The following is an 18,369-nucleotide window of genomic DNA, read 5'->3' as shown; positions in this document are numbered from 1 at the left end:
AAAATAAATTTAAACTGGATTAAAGACTTAACTGTAAGACCTGAAACCATAAAACTTCTAGAAGAAAACATAGGCAGTAAGCTCTTTGACATCAGTCTTAGTAATAGTTTTTTGGATTTGTCTCCTCAGGCAAGGGAAACAAAAACAAAAAGAAACAAATGGGACTACATCAAATTAAAAAGTTTTAGCACAGTGAAAGAAACCACCAACAAAACAAAAAGGCCACCTACTGAATGGGAGAAAATATCTGCAAATACTATATCCAATAAAGGGTTAATCTCCAAAATATACAAAGAACTCATACAACTTAACATCAAAAAACAACTGAATTAAAAACTGGACAAAGGATTTGAATAGACATTTTTCCAAACAAGACATGCAGATGGCCAACAGGCACATGAAAAGATGCTCAACATCACTAATCATCAGGGACATGCAAATCAAAACCACACTGAGATACCACCTCACACCTGTCAGAATGACTATTATCAAAAAGACAACAGATAATAAGTGTTGGCTAAGATGTGGAAAAAAGGGAACCTTCCTGCACTGTTAGATGGAATGTAAATTGGTACAGCTGCTAGGGAAAACAGTATGGAGATTCCTCAAAAAAATAAAAACAGAATGACCATATGATCCAGCAATTCCACTCCTGGGTATTTATCCAAAGACATGAAAATAATAATTAGAAAAGATATATACACTCCTACGTTCACTGCAGCACTATTTACAATAGCCAAGACATGGAAGCAATCTACATGCCCATCAATAAACAAATGGATTAAGAAGATATATACACATACACACACACACACACACACACACACACACACACACACACAAATAGAATATTACTGAGTGATAAATCATAAAAAAGGATAAAATCTTGCCATTGGGGACAACATGGATGGACCTAGAAGGTATTATGCTAAGTGAAATAAGTCAGACAGAGAAAGACAAATACTATATGATTTCATTTATATGTGGATTCTGAATGACAAAACAAACAAACATAACAAAACAGAAAGAGTTATAGATACAGAGAACAAATAGGTGGTTGTCAGAGGGGAGAGACATGTGGGGAGAAAAAAAATAAGTGAGGAACATTAAAAGGTACAAACTTTCCAGCTGCAAAATGAGTCATGGGTATGAAATGTACAGTATGAGAAATATAGTCAATAACTTTGTAATATCTTTGTATGGTGACATAACCAGACTTATCACGGTGACCATTTTGAAATGTATAGAAATGTCGAATCACTATGTTGTATAACAGCAACTAACATACATTATAGGTCAATTATACTTCAAAACAAACAAACTCATAGAAAAAGAGATCAAATTTGTGGTTATCAGGAGTGAGGAGCGAGGTAGAGGGAGAACTGGATGAAAGCAGTCAAAAGGTGCAAACTAGGTATAAGATAAATAAGGTGAATAAGTACTGAGGATGTAATGTAGAACATAATAAATAGAATTAACACTGCTATATGTTATTGATGAAAGTTGTTCACAGAGTAAATCCTAAGAGTTTTCATCATAAGGAAAAATACTTTTTTTCTATTTCTTCAGTTTTATATCTATATGAGATGATGGATGTTCACTAAAATTATTGTGATAATGATTTCATGATGTATGTAAGTCATCATTATGCTGTACACCTTAAACTTAAACAGTGCTGTATGTCAATTATATCTCAATAAAACTGCGGGGGGGACCTTTCCACATTAAAAAAATGGGTGTTTTAATCATAGTACACAATCTTAAATTGGAATTGTATGATGGAATTTGTTTATCCTACTTCTTTTAAATAATTATGTATTATTTAATCAAAATGTATAAATAAAGTGAAAGCTATTGTTGGCATACTGTCCTCTTTAGCAGTCAACTAAATTCAAATTATAAAATAAACTAAACCTATAAACAGCCAAGTACTATGCTATGATCCTCAGTTTGTTATAAGGCAATGGGCAAATTAATTTAATCTTGTTAAACTTACAAGATAAAACTAAACTTGTGATCAGGGAGCATAGTCCCTTTAATGATTATCCAAATATAGTCACTTCACAGATAAAAAACAAATGTTATCAAATAATTTCATATGAAAGTTACTACAAAAATAGATGTAGGAAACATGGGGAAATGCCATGGGTTAATTCTACTAATGAGAATCAGAAATGCACTCAGTGAGTGGGGATATTAGTGCTGTGATTTATAGGAGTTCGTCAACAAGACAAGAGTAGAAGAAAGGCAATCACGGCAAAGGATATAGGTTGAAAAGACACCAATGTACAGTCATGCATATGTTCAGAGAATTTCATGTTGTCCTGGGTTGCTAGATGGTAGAAGAGGTGGAAGGAGGGGATGAAGGTGACATCAGAGTTGGATTGTGTTGGGCCCTGAATGTAATGGTCAGGATTAATATTTTATTCCAAAGGTGATGGAGAACCAACCAACAGAGACTTAAAGGTAAGTGTTAAATGAACTGAAATATTCTGACATCAGTATGTAGAATGGGTGGGGCTGGAGATGCGAGATCAAGGAGCTTAAATAAGGCCACTACTTGAGCAGAAATGCAAGGAGTAATTGTGTAATGAAAAATGGATTACATATCACTCAACCTACCTTAAATGTGAATGGATTAAATGCTCCAACCTTTATGATGCATGCCAGCATTTTAGATCTGCTCTTTGAAAGATGTATTCGAATAATTCAGTTAGCACAGTCTCTACAGGGCATTTTCAATTCTATGGTTTATTCTTAGAGTGGCCAGAAGGTATTATTCTATTCACAATGCTTCCTTTTCCTAAATAAAAAGCAATAGCTTTTCCCCTCACATTTGCTTTTCTGCTAAAAGAAACATTAGACTGAGCCTTACTTATGAGTCAGAATGTATTGTTCTCATTTATGGGGGAGTATTATATATTATATGATGGATTGGTTAGAAAATTATGCACTTGAAAATACACAAAAATAGAATGATGACTTTACCCTTTCCATTTTGCATTCAGGAGAAGAGAGGATTTTTCATTACTTTCTCTCCATGACACTGGTAGGAACACCATAAACTACGAGGGAAGGAGTTTTGTCACCATAAGTTTACACTAGTGAGTGAGGAGGCAAAATGCAGGAGACCGAAGGAAGAAATGGAAATGTATCAGAGTGCTGGAATAAACGCCAACTGAGGTATCTCCCTCTGTTAAGAGTACACATGTATCAGTCTGTTTAGTTTTCAACTGATAAATGCACATGGCACATCTTGACAATAATATTCTACAAGCAGACATATGGGCCTTACTTAATAAAAGATACCACTGATTAGCATTTATCTTAATGGTAATGATACAGATTCCTGAATTCGTTTGTCTAGAATACCAGGTTGATGCATGTTACTGAAGAGTTTTTAAATGAGAACACAATCCAAACAATGTTAAATGAATGACATTATTTATATCCTCCAGAATAAAGTGAGAGGGATAACATTTAAGAATTCACATGATGGATGAATATTTGACATCAAGAAAACATACTGGAATATAATAGCAAGAATTTCATATAATTTACCTCAGGGGAGTGATTAATTTTCAAAATGCACAGAGGATGATAATACAGATTAGGTAACATTGTAAGCAAGTTCACAATTACTGAACCAGCCCAGGGTTTATTCTCATAACCAAGTGGCCAGCATTGAGCTTCTGCTACAAATTAGAAAGAAAATCAATGTTTAAATATGAGCTATGTAGAAATTATTCATAGAAGTTTAAAACAAATGAAACTAGGATAATTTCAATAATTGATATAATCCAATTTGAAAAGTCAAAATACCTCTATATGTTCCATTAACTTATTTTTCTTACCTCTCTATTCATGCTTGTGTTTGAGAATAGCTTTGTTTGATGTTGACTTCAACTTTCTTCTACATTAGCTACACCTCTCTATTATCAATACTGACAATAAAAGGCAGGTACTTTCTAACTAGTATTCAGTTCAGTTGGAAATAGGATCTGGTGATCAGTGAGACTTTCAGAAATTAAAAAAAAAAGCACAAATCACTTCACAATAAAGGGGCTATATACTTTAAATATTAAAATTTAATAAAAATATTCACATAAGAGTAGGGAATTGCCATACAATTCTGCAGCCTGTGGAAAGAAACCACATTCACAGAAAGATGGGCAAAATGAAAAGGCAGAGGACTTTGTACCAGATGAAGGAACAAGATAAAACGCCAGAAAAACAACTAAATGAAGTGGAGATAGGCAACCTTCCAGAAAAAGAATTCAGAATAATGATAGTGAAGAAGATCCAGGACCTCAGAGAAAGAATGGAGGCAAAGATTGAGAAGATGCAAGAAATGCTTAACAAAGACCTAGAAGAATTAAAGAACAAACAAACAGAGATGAACAATATAATAACTGAAATGAAAAATACACTAGAAGGAATCAATAGCAGAATAACTGAGGCAGAAGAACGGATAAGTGACCTGGAAGACAGAATGGTGGAATTCACTGCTGTGGAACAGAATAAAGAAAAAAGAACGAAAAGAAATGAAGACAGCCTAAGAGACCTCTGGGACAACATTAAACGCAACAACTTTTGCACTATTTATAGGGGTCCAGAAGGAGAAGAGAGACAGAAAGGACTCGAGAAAATATTTGAAGAGATTATAGCCGAAAAATTCCCTAACAGGGGAAAGGAAATAGACACCTAAGTCCAGGAAGCACAGGGAGTCCCAGGCAGGATAAACCCAAGGAGAAACATGCCGAGACACATAGTAATCAAATTGACAAAAATTAAAGACAAAGAAAAATTACTGAAAGCAACAAGGGAAAACAAAAAATAACATACAAGGAACTCCCATAAGGTTAACAGGTGATTTCTCAGCAGAAACTCTACAAGCCAGAAGGAAGTGGCATGTTATACTTAAAGTGATGAAAGGGAAAAACCTACAACAAAGATTACTCTACCCGGCAAGGATCTCATTCAGATTCGACAGAGAAATCAAAAGCTTTACAGACAAGAAAAGCTAACAAAACTCAGCACCACCAAACCAGCTCTACAACAAATGCTAAAGTAACTTCTCTAAGTGGGAAACACAAGACAAGAGAAGGACTTACAAAAACAAACCCATAACTATTAGGAAAATGGTAATAGGAATATACATATCGGTAATTACCTTAAATGTGAATGGATTAAATGCTCCAACCAAAAGACACAGGCTCACTGAATGGATACAAAAACAAGACCCATACATATGCTGTCTACCAGAAACCAACTTCAGATCTAGGGATACATACAGACTGAAAGTGAGAGGATGGAACAAGATATTCCATTCAAATGGAAATCAAAAGAAAGCTGGAGAAGCAATACTCATATCAGATAAAACAGACTTTAAAATAAAGAATGTTACAAGAGACAAGGAAGGACACTACATAATGATCAAGGGATCAATCCAAGAAGACGACATAACAGCTATAAATATATATGCACCCAACATAGGAGCACCGCAACACAAAAGGCAACTGCTAACAGCTATAAAAGAGGAAATTGACAGTAACACAATAATAGTGGGGGACTTTAACACCTCACTTACACCAATGGACAGATCATCCAAAATGAAAACAAACAAGGAAACACAAGCTTTAAATGACACAATATACCAGGTAGATTTAATTGATATTTATAGGACATTCCATCCATAAACAGCAGATTACACTTTCTTCTCAAGTGCACATGGAACATTCTCCAGGATAGACCACATCTTGGGTCACAAATCAAGGCTCGGTAAATTTAAGAAAATTGAAATTGTATCAAGCATCTTTTCTGACCATAACGCTATGAGATGAGATATCAATTACAGGAAAAAAACTCTAAAAAATACAAACACATTGAAGCTAAACAATACGTTACTAAATAACTAAATAACCAAGGGATCACTGAAGAAATCAAAGAGGAAATCAAAAAATACCTAGAGACAAATTATAATGAAAACACCATGGTCCGAAACCTATGGGATGCAGCAAAAGCAGTTCTAAGATGGCAGTTTATAGCAATAGAAGCCTACTTCAAGAAACAAGAACAGTCTCAAATAAACACTCTAACCTTACACCTAAAGGAACTAGAGAAAGAAGAACAAACAAAACCCAAAGTTAGTAGAAGGAAAGAAACCATAAAGATCAGAGCAGAAATAAATGAAATAGAAACAAAGAAAACAATAGCAAAGATCAATACAATAAAAAGCTGGTTCTTTAAGAAGATAAACAAAATTGATAAACCTTTAGCCAGACTCATCAAGAAGAAGGAGAGGATTCAAAGCAATACAATTAGAAATGAAAATGGAGAAGTTACAATGGACACCACAGAAATACAAAGCATCCTAAGAGACTACTACAAGCAACTCTATGCCAATAAAATGGACAACCTGGAAGAAATGGACAAATTCTTAGACAGGTACAGCCTTCCAATACTGAACCAGGAAGACACAGAAGATATGAACAGACCAATCACAAGCAATGAAATTGAAACTGTGATTAAAAATCTTCCAACAAACAAAAGTCCAGTACCAGATGGCTTCACAGGTGACTTCTCTCAAACTAGAGAGCTCACACCCATCTTTCTCAAACTCTTCCAAAAAATTGCAGAGGAAGGAACACTCCCAAGCTCATTCTATGAGGCCATCATCACCCTGATACGAAAACCAGATAAAGATATTACAAAAAAAGAAAATTACAAAAATACTAGCAAACAGAATGCAACAACACATTAAAAGCATCATAGAGTATGATCAAGTGGGATTTATCCAGGTGCTGCAAGGATTCTTCAATATATGCAAATCAATCAATGTGATACACCATATTAACAAACTGAAGAATAAAAACCATATGATCATCTCAATAGATGCAGAAAAAGCTTTTCACCCATTTATGATAAAAAAAACTCTCCAGAAAGTGAGCATAGAAGGAACGGACATCAACATAGTAAAGGCTGTATACGACAAACCCACAGGAAACATCATTCTCAATGGTGAAAAACTGAAAGCATTTCCTCTAAGATCAGGAACAAGGCAAGGATGTCTACTCTCACCACTATTATTCAACATAGTTTTGGAAGTTCTAGCCATGGCAATCAGAGAAGAAAAAGAAATAAAAAGAATACAAATTAGAAAAGAAGAAGTAAAACCATCGCTGTTTGCAGATGACATGATATTATACATAGAGAATCCTAAAGGTGCCATGAGAAAGCTACAAGAGCTAATCAATGAATTTGGTAAAGTTGCAGGATACAAAATTAATGCACAGAAATCTCTTGCATTCCTATACAATAACAAAGAAAGACCAGAAGGAGAAATTAAGGGAACAATCCCATTCACCATTGCAACAAAAAGAATAAAATACCTAGGAATATACCTACCTAAGGAGGTAAAATACCTGTATTCAGAAGACTATAAGACACTGATGAAAGAAACCAAAGATGACACAAACAGATGGAGAGATATACCATGTTCTTGGATTGGAAGAATCAATACTGTGACAATGACTATACTACCCAAAGCAATCTACAGATTCAGTGTAATCCCTATGAAATTATCAGTGGCATTTTTTTACAGAACTAGAAAAAAAAAATCTTAAAATTTGTATGGAGATACAAAAGACCCCAAATAACCAAAGCAGTCTTGAGGGGAAAGAATGGAGCTGGAAGAATCAGACTCCCTGACTTCAGACTATACTACAAAACTGCAGTCATCGACAATATGGTACTGGCACAAAAACAGAAATATAGATAAATGGAACAGGACAGAAAGCCCAGAGTAAATTGGGTCATTTGTGAGACGTGGATGGACCTAGAGACTGTCATACATAGTGAAGTAAGTCAGAAAGAGAAGAACAAATATCATATATTAACACATATATGTGGAACCTAGAAAAATGGTACAGATGAACTGGTTGGCAGGGCAGAAATAGAGACACAGATGTAGAAAAGAAACATATGGACACCACGGGGGGAAAGTGGCAAGGGTGGTGGTGGTGGTGGTATGAATTGGGAGATTGGGATTGACATATATACACTAATATGTATAAAATAGAAGACTGATAAGAACCTGCTATATAAATAATACAATAAAATAATTAAAAAAAAAAAAGTAGGGAATTACCTTAGTCAGTTCAGGCTGCCATAACAGAATACCATAGACAGGGTGCCTTAAAGGACAGAAATGTATTTCTCACAGTGTGTAGGCTGGAAGTGCATGATCAGGGTGCCAGCATGGTTGGGTTTTTTCAGGTTGCAGACTGCCAGCTGCTTATTGTATCTTTACGTAGCAGAGAGCACAGAGAATCAAGCTCTCCTGACTCTTATAAGGGTACTAATCACATTCTTGAGGGCTCCACCCTTATGACCTCATCTAATCCTAATTATCTCCTCAAAGCCCCATGTCCTAATACCATCACATGGTGGGGTGGGGTTTCAACATATGCATGTTGGAGGGACACTAACATTCAGTCCATAACAAGAATCATGTTGAACTGAACAAATGCAATTAAGTATGAAGGGGACTTAATATATCATAAAAGTGAACAAAAAAGGAAACTACTTACACTATGTAATTTATTGGTGTGCATCATACACAAACGTGTGTATGTTGTGGAAAATCTGTGGTCAACTTTTTTTCTCTCGGGTATGGTCTCTTTTTTAAAGATATAAATCAAAAAGCTGAATTTTTCTTCAGCAAACCATTGTTTTAGAACAAGAAAGGTTACATTAAAAATGCTTCATGGTACATTATAAAATATGTTTTAAAAAACACAAAATTTTCATGAAAGACCATCAGAAATGTTCAAAGTGCTTCATCTCATCAAAATAATTACACTAATATTCTGAGCTAGGTATTTTAAAACATAAGCTCACATATTTTTATAAGTTAGCGTTCTTCAGTTTTTCAGAACTTTGGTTTCACAAGTTAGGATTAAGTCATAGATAGCTATACTTTTATTCATTTTGACTCATCAGAAAAGAAATTTTGTATATATATGTATATACATATTTATGTGTATATATATATATGTAAAATACACAATTGATACCCTTTTAGTTAATCAAAACCACATAAAGGCTTTTATTGTGTCACATTAGATCTCATGGGCCTTAGAAATTTTCTTCATCCACGTCACCCACAAAGAAATTTCCCAACCATGAGAATTTTGCAAAACTACAACCTAGATGATGGTATTGGTCATGCAGGGAATTAAACGTAAGTAAAAACAGAGCTTCAAACGTGAAATATTATGTCAGAAACAATACTGTGACCAATTTAAAGGAAGGATATTTATATGCAGAAAAAAAAGTTCTTAAGCTCCCCAAATATTCCAAAGATATTTATGTTTATTGTTTTAAATAGAAATTGAGAAATTGCATTAGATAGATACAATGTTTGTATTTTAGCGATTCCAGAGTTTAGCTCCAATATATGTATCTTAAAATATAAGTATCTGTGGTAAAATTTTATGGAAATTTTATCCTTATTACCTTAAATACTCCTCCAGCAGAAGTTGAAACCTGAATTATTTCCCAAGCTATGCTCAGGTGTAAATTTTGTTTCTAAGAAGCAAAAGAAGTTCATTACCAACAGTAATAAGTTTAACTTTGAGAAGCAAGGGAAGTTTGCTTAAAGAGATAGAAATTTAAAAATCACTTTCTGATGAATTATTTAAAAATACTAAACCAACATTTGATAATATCCCTATTTTCAAAATAAATCTGCCAAAACAAAATCATAATGACTATGTGCTCCTCATTATAATTTACCTCATTATAATTTATAATACTCTTACATAGAATAAAATCATCAATTTCAGGGAGGCAAACGTGATTGCTGTAAGCCCCAGAAATGTGTAATTTGTAAGAAAACTGTATTCCCATGAAATCAAAACACCTGTATCTCTTACCAAATTTTGAACTGTTTAAATATCATACTTTATTATCTGCTTTCTGATTGAGCAAGAATAATGAAGCTCAAAGGATGACAAAATTAGGTTTTATGATATAATAAAATATGTATAATTATTATTCTTTACTTTCATGATAAGGAATATTTTCAATTGTACAATGAAGCAAACAACTTAAAATTATTCAGAGGTGAAGCAGATAAGCTTTTATTCCTTGGTTTGTGAAATATTCCACTTGAAAATCCAAACAGAATACTATATTTCTTCTTCAGTTTTCAACATTTTTAGCAGAAAATTGTTAAGGTTTCATCATTAAGGATAAACCAGAGGAAAATTTAACCTCTTATTTACTATGGCCATTCAATGTCTTGTAAAATAGAGCATGGCTTTGCATGAAAACTTTGGATTTTGATTCAATTTACAGTGAAACTTGGTAAAATCATAAAGCCTTACCTCATTAACCAACAATAATTTGTATGTATCTTGAAAAATGAAAGCCCTGATTTACTGTATGTTTGAACTAGGAAACAGTATACATAATAGTAAAATGACAACAAATATGCTCCATTATATCAGCAAACATCTGCAAAGATGGAATGCAGACTACCATTCACAGATACAAATGGCTGAGAAAGAATGTCAGCCAATGGTTAACTGCAATAATATTAAATCTTTATTTTCTATTATTATAGTTCTTTTCTTTCCCCAATGGGGAGTCCTTTCTATCAACTGTATTATCACAGATTTAATCCAGTTTTAATACCTGATTCCAATGACACCTGATAAGCAGAAGGGAAAAACCACATAGCTCTCGTTGTTAGTAAAAGATATCAGCAAAAGATAATCTGGTCAACCTTGATCTAATGGAAATAAAAATGACAGATGAATTCAATTTAGAAGGGTGAAATAAAAGCATTTATAATTCACTCCTCTGCTATGAAATCCCTCCAAAAATAGCATAATAATAAAAAATTGGGAAGAAAAATGAAAACCATATCTCTAATTACAAGTAATTGACCATAAACTATAATAAATAGCTTTCAAATGAAGAGACATTTGCACTAACAGGAGAAAGAATATTGGCTGGCATACATATCCTGATAGGATATAGATCTTACTGAGTGTTAGGGTCCTGAGATGTCCTCCAAAGACTGAAGCCACCATGACATGGAGTATGAAAAGGCAAGAGAAAAGCATACGTTTCCAGTTATTTATTCCCAAATGGTAGAATATGGGGGTAAAGCCATGTGGTAGAGCCAGTGGACTCTACTTGATAGCTGTGAAACAGCCTGCTGGATGATATGGATTACTGGCATTACAGTGGGAAAGTTGGAAGAAGTGGCAATAACCATTAAAGCACTAACAACGCAGAGAAAGTAGAACCGAGAGTTCTACACCGTGAGCCAAATAGACCACCCAGATGTCAACAACAGAGAAATAACATGGTCCCTGGGCAGAAGATAAAACAGATTTGGGGAGGTGGGCTTGAAACCTGAAAGTTAAATAGCTGCTGTGGGCCGATCTGATTCACTCTCCCATCACTTCCCACACTATAGTTCAGTAAATAGCTGGCTTCATTCAGTGATTAATAGAAAGAAACCAGCCTGGAACATAGGCAAAGGACAAAAACACAATGGAAAAGCAGATGAAGTTCATACCAGGGAAAAAATTTTTTTCAGGAAACCGAGGAAAAATTTTTATAAATAGTTCTCTGTAGTCTCAAATAAATTATAGACATGATCTCATTAAGAGAGTGAGAAGCTCAAAGAAGAGATATTTGAATGAAGAGATTATAAAAACAAGCAGAAAGAAATGAAAAAATGAAGTGGCACAGACCAAGAAAGCAAGAGAAAAGAAGAAACCCATTATGAAGATGAAAATTATTTTAGAGGTTACAAAACAGAGTAAACACAACTGAAAACTCACTTGGGTTATGGCTGACAAAAGTTGACAACAAGTTTAAAAACATAAAAGTGATTGTAGGGAATACTATAAGGAGATATGGAAACAAAAGAACATTCTGAAAAAAATCATTTAGACACATAATAGGAAAAAAATAATTCCTGAAATAAAGACTGAAATCTGGGATAAAAAGACATGGTGTCCATCAAATCTTCTGCTTTGATTAAACACTATAAAAATTTCAATAATTTCTTAAGTTTTACCCTTATATTTTTATCTTAAATTTAGACAAAGGTAAATTTAATGCTTTAAAATTATTTAACAGCATTCATATATGGCAAATTTGGCTCCTAAATTTACAAAATTCTGTCTTTTAATCAATCAGTCTGCTTTTCAAAACAAACATCTATACAAAAGTATCTGGCATGATATTCATGAAATATTAACAATTTCTCCATGGTGGGATTTTGAGACTCTTTTTAATTTTCTGCAATACCTATCTTTATTTTTAACAATCTCATAGCATTTTTACAAATGACAATGAAGTCACTGGGATTAAAAAAAGAATTAGAAGGCAAAGATTAATTGAGAGGGAAAAGAAAAGTTAGACATCTCAATCTTTGTACTACCTCAAGATTCATGGCCCTCCATTCCATAGCTCATACAGCAATCAAATGATTTCTCTAAAACAGAAGCATAGCATGTTCATTTTCATCTTATTATCCTGGAAGATTTTTAATAAATTGCCACTAATCCAGGATCACATCTAATCTCTTAGGTAATTTACACAAAACTCTCTCTAATCCACCCCAGCAGGTCTTTCCAACATCAGCAACCTCCCACGTTCACCTTCCCTCCCAATACCTTGAACTATTTGTAGTAAGAGTTCCCCTTGAAGTTCCAAATCTATATCTCTTTTCAAGCTTCAGATGGTGGTACAAATGTGCTTTTGTTGCTTGTGGGAGTAGGCAGAGGTGCAAGAACTCCCAGTCATTCTACAAAATTCAGTTAATATCTCTGTGGAGTCTTCCCTGCCATCACTCTTTTTGCTCCACATCAACAGTCATAAAATTACATGCATCCTTTTTTTCCACCATCTATACCAATGCCATGCCAAGTAATATTAGAGCCTGATGCAAAAGGAAAAATTATTAATACTGATCCCATATTCATTTAAAATTTGGGTATTTTGTTTCTCATCAATTTTTGCATAAAGTTTGATTTTTTTAAATGATTGAAAAATGACCTTTCAAAGTTCATTCCAGCTCCGTGCTTTTATCTTTGTCACTAACTTCTCTATGATTCATGTCCATCTGTGAAAAAGGGTGACTCTACTCTCTGCCGACTTGAATTCAAGATTTGTGAGGTCCAATTTAAAGTACACATTATTCAAATGCTCTGTATATATATAAATGCAAGTCCTTTTCAACTGTGGATTAATCATGTAAATATATTATCATCCCTAGTCATGCCTGGAGGAAACTAGAAGTTATTATGTAGCAGTTAGTGGCCAACTTGGAATTGAAAGCTAGAATATAGATCCTGGTACTGAAGAAAACAATTCTGAATTTCATCTTTAAAAGATAGAAACATACATCGGCTTCCCTGGTGGCGCAGTGGTTGAGAGTCCGCCTGGTGATGCAGGGGACACGGGTTCGTGCCCTGGTCTGGGAAGATCCCACATGCCGCGAAGCGGCCGGGCCCGTGAGCCATGGCCGCTGAGCCTGCGCGTCCGGAGCCTGTGCTCCTCAACGGGAGAGGCCACAACAGCGAGAGGCCCGCGTACCGCAAAAAAAAAAAAAGATAGAGACATACAAAAGTATCATTCTCAGCCATTCTTCTTCACAAATTGCCAGGATTTAGGCTCTAATAATGACCCTTGTGACATTTTCTCATAGTGAAAAGTGACTGGTTCTTCACAAAAGTGTTCCATTTAACACAGCTCTGAGTTATTGAAAAGATAGAAATGGTGCCCAAAATAAAAAATTTAGTTTTGAATTCATTTGATGGAATTGAGTTAAGGAAAGCAAACTATGCGTTTTTATTACTAACGCTGTGTGCAACTGAAATAATTTCTTTTCATACGAATGAGTAAACATACTTGTCAATTTATTCTTCCAATTAAGAATCCCTGGTTAAGTTTTGTCCTTTCTCTTTGTTTGGCCACCTGATTTATTTTAAAATCTTTTTCTAATACAAAGGTAAGGAAAAAACTGTGAATCCACCTGTATCACTGATCTACAAATCTAAAATCATTTATTTTTATCCCTTTAAAAATCTGTAAAAATTTACAGAAGAATTTCTTTTTAAAAAAGGAAGCCAATGAACTATTTCTTAAGAATAGGCTAACAGACAAGCAAGGAGTATATTCCTTATCAAAGAGATAAGGTCATTTTTTTGGAATAAAGACCAATCATAGCTTCCAACCACAATTTCAAACATTGTCCTCAAGGCTAGAAATCTACTCACATTCATGAAATAATTTATTATCAGCTTTTTTGTATAGGTACTTTTTATTAAATATATACATATATACAAATTTTACTGGGCTTCATATTACTGGCATCAATTTGTAAATGAGGGGTTTGGATTGGATGATTTCTAAAGTATTCTTCAGCCTTAAAATTATTGATGATTCTAAGAAATACCTAGAGACATAGCCAAGAAGGAATTCTCAGATATGACCCACAAGTAATATTTGGCGTTTGCACATTTTACAGGTCTCATATACAACCATTCCAAGGCAATGCAACAACTAAAAAACTAATGCCAATTAATTAATATCATTTCTTTTCTAAAAAATAAGAGATCCTGTTTGCAAGGTGGCCATTTCTACCAAAATGTTCCCCAAACACCCAGAACACATTCATTCACATACCCCAGATCAGGAAGAGAGAAGTACAGAAGAAAAATCTTGGAAGTAACACAGTAAAAAACTAGACCCAGATTTAGTGGCCTAGGACTGCTGCAAGAAATTCAATTAAGTTGTTAAGCCTACCTAATGAAAAAGAAAAATCAGCTCATGAAAATCCTGATAAATTGCCTAACAGAGTCAGCAGTATTCTACGCCCTGGCTATAATTTTTTTTCTTTACTCCAGGCCTTTGCTGTTCTTTTAAAATACTCACCTTCATTATGAAACTATACAAAAACTCCCCCTTCCAAAATAAACAGAACTATGGACACAACAACTCCCTAGAAGCTTAGCATTTCACCGGTTGATATAGCTCTATGTTGGGAAAAGCATCTAAAAAGCCTTGTACTGGATTCCCAATTCTGATGATTCTGTGATTCTGATCAAATTTGAGACAGGTAATCTATAAGGTCTTACAGTGCCCAGATTTCTAGTTTGAGGTACACAGTGCTTTGCACTTAGAGAACAATCTGTACCACATTTTCGTTATACTCTGAAGTCAATTGCTGAAGTTGTGCTAACATGTACTAATCTCAAAAGTGGCTATATGAAGAATACACTTGTTATCCTCTATCAATATAGGAGAAACAAATATTTTGAATATGTCATCAGACTCTAAATAAATTTCCTCCATTAAAGAATGCAGTGTCTGCTGCTAGTTGATGGTTCATTAGCATGCATTGACTGTTCTACTATTTGAGCAACATTGCAGGTAAAGGTGAATAAGCTTATCTAGAGAGACAGTGTCTAGCATAGTGCCTGGAACGTGGTAGGCTCTGAATAACTATATGTTGAAAGAATACATAACTGAATGAACTATTATCAAAAGGAATTCATACAATAAGTTAAACTTTGGCTCAAAGCACAAATTTTCAAGTCAACTGTTAAGTCCTGTTTGGCCAACATGCAGGGAACACATTTTCCCTGGTCTCTGTCTTTGTTGCAGCAGAGGTTTCACTCTATTGGTCAGTATTTGTTGTGTTCCATTTTCCTTTTAAAAATGTTTCATTTAACAGGGAAAGTCCTTTTCTTGAAGATACTAAGAGGATCTCCAAAGGTCACCGCATATCATATCCGATAATTCTGATTAAGGGCAGTGCCACTGGGAAATTTAGGGTGGCTGGTTGATATTCATAGTGTGTATTAGAAAATGTCATAGTCTGTTTTCAAATTTCAATGCATAAATATGCACCATGGATCTCTAATAGCCCTATTTTTCTTGTCCCAACTTTCCAGGATGGTCTGTATCCTGTCTAATTTGAATGTTGAATTGATTCTATTTAAATCATCTTTCTGAAATGAAAGATGGCTCACTTTCCCTTCACTGAGGAATTAATTAACTCTCCCAATGACTGGCTTGAATTTTTTATATGGAAAACTTACATGGAATTTTTATTTTAGTGAAGAGCAACTGTTTATCTTTAAAAACATTTAAAAAGACATTCTGCATGAAGTTCATCATCTTTTAGGAAATTATTATAGCAACAAAATTACATTAGACTTTCTGATTTCTCCATAGTGTCCTTAGATAAGTAAACAACCCAATAGACCATATTAAAAGCCCCAAATGTTACTGGAAAGAGAATGCGGGCATATTTGTCTATTTTACTTGTGCCAGATCCAGAAGGTGGTGGAGCCGAGGGAGCAGTAGTGGCTGACAACTTCCCAGAAGCCCCTATGCTATTAACTGTGGTCTTAATTCGCTCCAGTCTTGATCCAAACACATGCTGGGCAGAAGCAGATCCAACTGGAACTTTTCGGGGCACGTACCCAGTTCTACTAGGTGGAGAAGGAGAAGCAGGTGGAATTGCTCTTGCGGCGGATATAGTTTCAGCTGCATTTGCATGGCTGAATGGGTTTGGACTGGAAGCTAAGTAAGACTGTGCTGTGGCTTCAGAAGATCCTTGAACAACCGTGGAAGACTTGCTCGAATGGTTTCCCACCTCAGTTCTGTTGCCAACATCAGATTCAGAGTGAACCAAGGCATTGGCTCTTTTTCTCATGTTCAGATTGGCATTTGAGTTCTGAAAAGGTATATTAAAAATTATATTGGCTATGTAATTTTATGTAGAGTTATACAAAATTTAAATGGGTCAAAGAGTTACAAATTAGCTGTTTTCATAAAATAAACCTTTATTAATATGCTATAGTCACTCAACTTGATGTAAAAGCTTAAAAATAGGACATATATATATATATATATATATATGTCCTAACTAAAAAAGGACATATATATATATGTGAAACTCTGAATCAAACATCTGCTATTTCAAAATATTATCCATTCTTATAAATTATTAGAATTTAAATCTATAGAAAGGTTAGGCTTTTAGGACTATAAGCTAGAGTTATACTTGATTTGACTTTAAGAATTCATGATGATAGCTGTACAACTTCTTTGTTGAGTTTTATTGTAAATAATATTCTCTGATACGCTGTATACATTTCAGTGAGTTTTGTACATGTTTGCTTTATAAACAGGAAGAACTATATCTACTTTGGGCACAGAATAAAAACAATAATAACCATCCACATGTGTATAACATTCCTTTAAAAATGACAGAAGCTCCAAAAGCTTTAATTTCCAAATCCCTGGGAATTATTTTCATAATCTTACATAGACATTATTATATAAAGTCTAGAAATCCTCATGCATTTTAGTTTTTCACCACAATTAGTAATGCAAATACAAAGGAAAATCATTTTTGGGACTTCCCTGGCGGTCCAGTGGTTAAGACCCCATGCTTCCAATGCAGGGGACGTGGGTTCAATCCCTGGTCAGGAACTAAGATCCCACATGCCGCGTGGCACAGCCGAAAAAAAGGAAAATCATTTTTAAATAAAGTGTTGTATCATACATATAAACAGCATCACCATATCATTGCATAAATATCTGAGTTCAAACTATTTACCAATAAAGAGTATTTAAATCAAAACGGAATTCACTATTTTCCATAAAATTATTTTATCTGTAGAACAAGACTGCATTTGAATACAGATGGTCAGTATTAAAATTAATTCTTATATTTTGACAGGCATGATAAATAACCATATAGCCAACCATATAGACTGTCCATACTAATAAAGGAAAGTAATTGCTCAAATGATTCCCAAAATAATCATGTCTGTCTTTAGAAGACACTATGATTTTTTGCAACCATTTTTCCGCCTTAATTGTGTTTATTCTGAGTTATATTAAGGGTATATTGTAATTGCTTTTTCTACCCTCTTCCCCCACCATTTTATGAAATAAATGGTGGGTGAGGAGATGGAGAAGTAGAGGAGAGAGAGAGGAAGAACAGCTCACAAGTGGGTGATTAAAAGGAGCCAGTCTGCAAGGAATTTTATGGATAATATTATATACAATTAACTGTAAACTCCCTTACAGAGAAGTGTTTATTCTACAAGTAGAATCTCTTTTCAATACTACACTTATCAAGCAGGTTGAAAGTGTTCAATCCATATCTTATATACTCGTGAACTATGGCTTCAAGTTCCCGGAGTAGAGAAAGAAGAAAAAGCCTCACAACATGCAGAGCCAAAGCAGGTTCTGAGAGGTTTAGAACGTATTCTTCATGTCAGCCTGAAGTATTCATCTAAACAGTTTGCAGCTGAA

General features: G+C 34.4%; 1 protein-coding gene across 3 annotated transcripts in view; it reads right to left on the bottom strand.

The window, feature by feature from the left end:
- Positions 1–16,036: 16,036 nt before the first annotated feature.
- The window catches only part of GABRA4 (gamma-aminobutyric acid type A receptor subunit alpha4), a 63,878-nt gene continuing 61,545 nt past the window's right edge, over positions 16,037–18,369 (bottom strand). For 2 of the 3 annotated variants that reach the window (XM_024731715.1, XM_024731716.1), the window contains one exon: positions 16,244–16,777. In XM_024731715.1, the coding sequence (XP_024587483.1) occupies positions 16,244–16,777 (534 nt within the window). Of the gene's footprint in view, positions 16,778–18,369 lie in introns of all 3 variants that reach the window. The other variant, XM_024731714.1, reaches the window with a different exon arrangement.

The sequence above is a fragment of the Neophocaena asiaeorientalis genome, unplaced genomic scaffold, assembly GCF_003031525.2.
Source record: "Neophocaena asiaeorientalis asiaeorientalis breed wild unplaced genomic scaffold, Neophocaena_asiaeorientalis_V1.1 scaffold39, whole genome shotgun sequence".
Lineage (NCBI taxonomy): Eukaryota > Metazoa > Chordata > Mammalia > Artiodactyla > Phocoenidae > Neophocaena > Neophocaena asiaeorientalis.
This window is presented reverse-complemented; position numbering and strand designations above follow the sequence as displayed.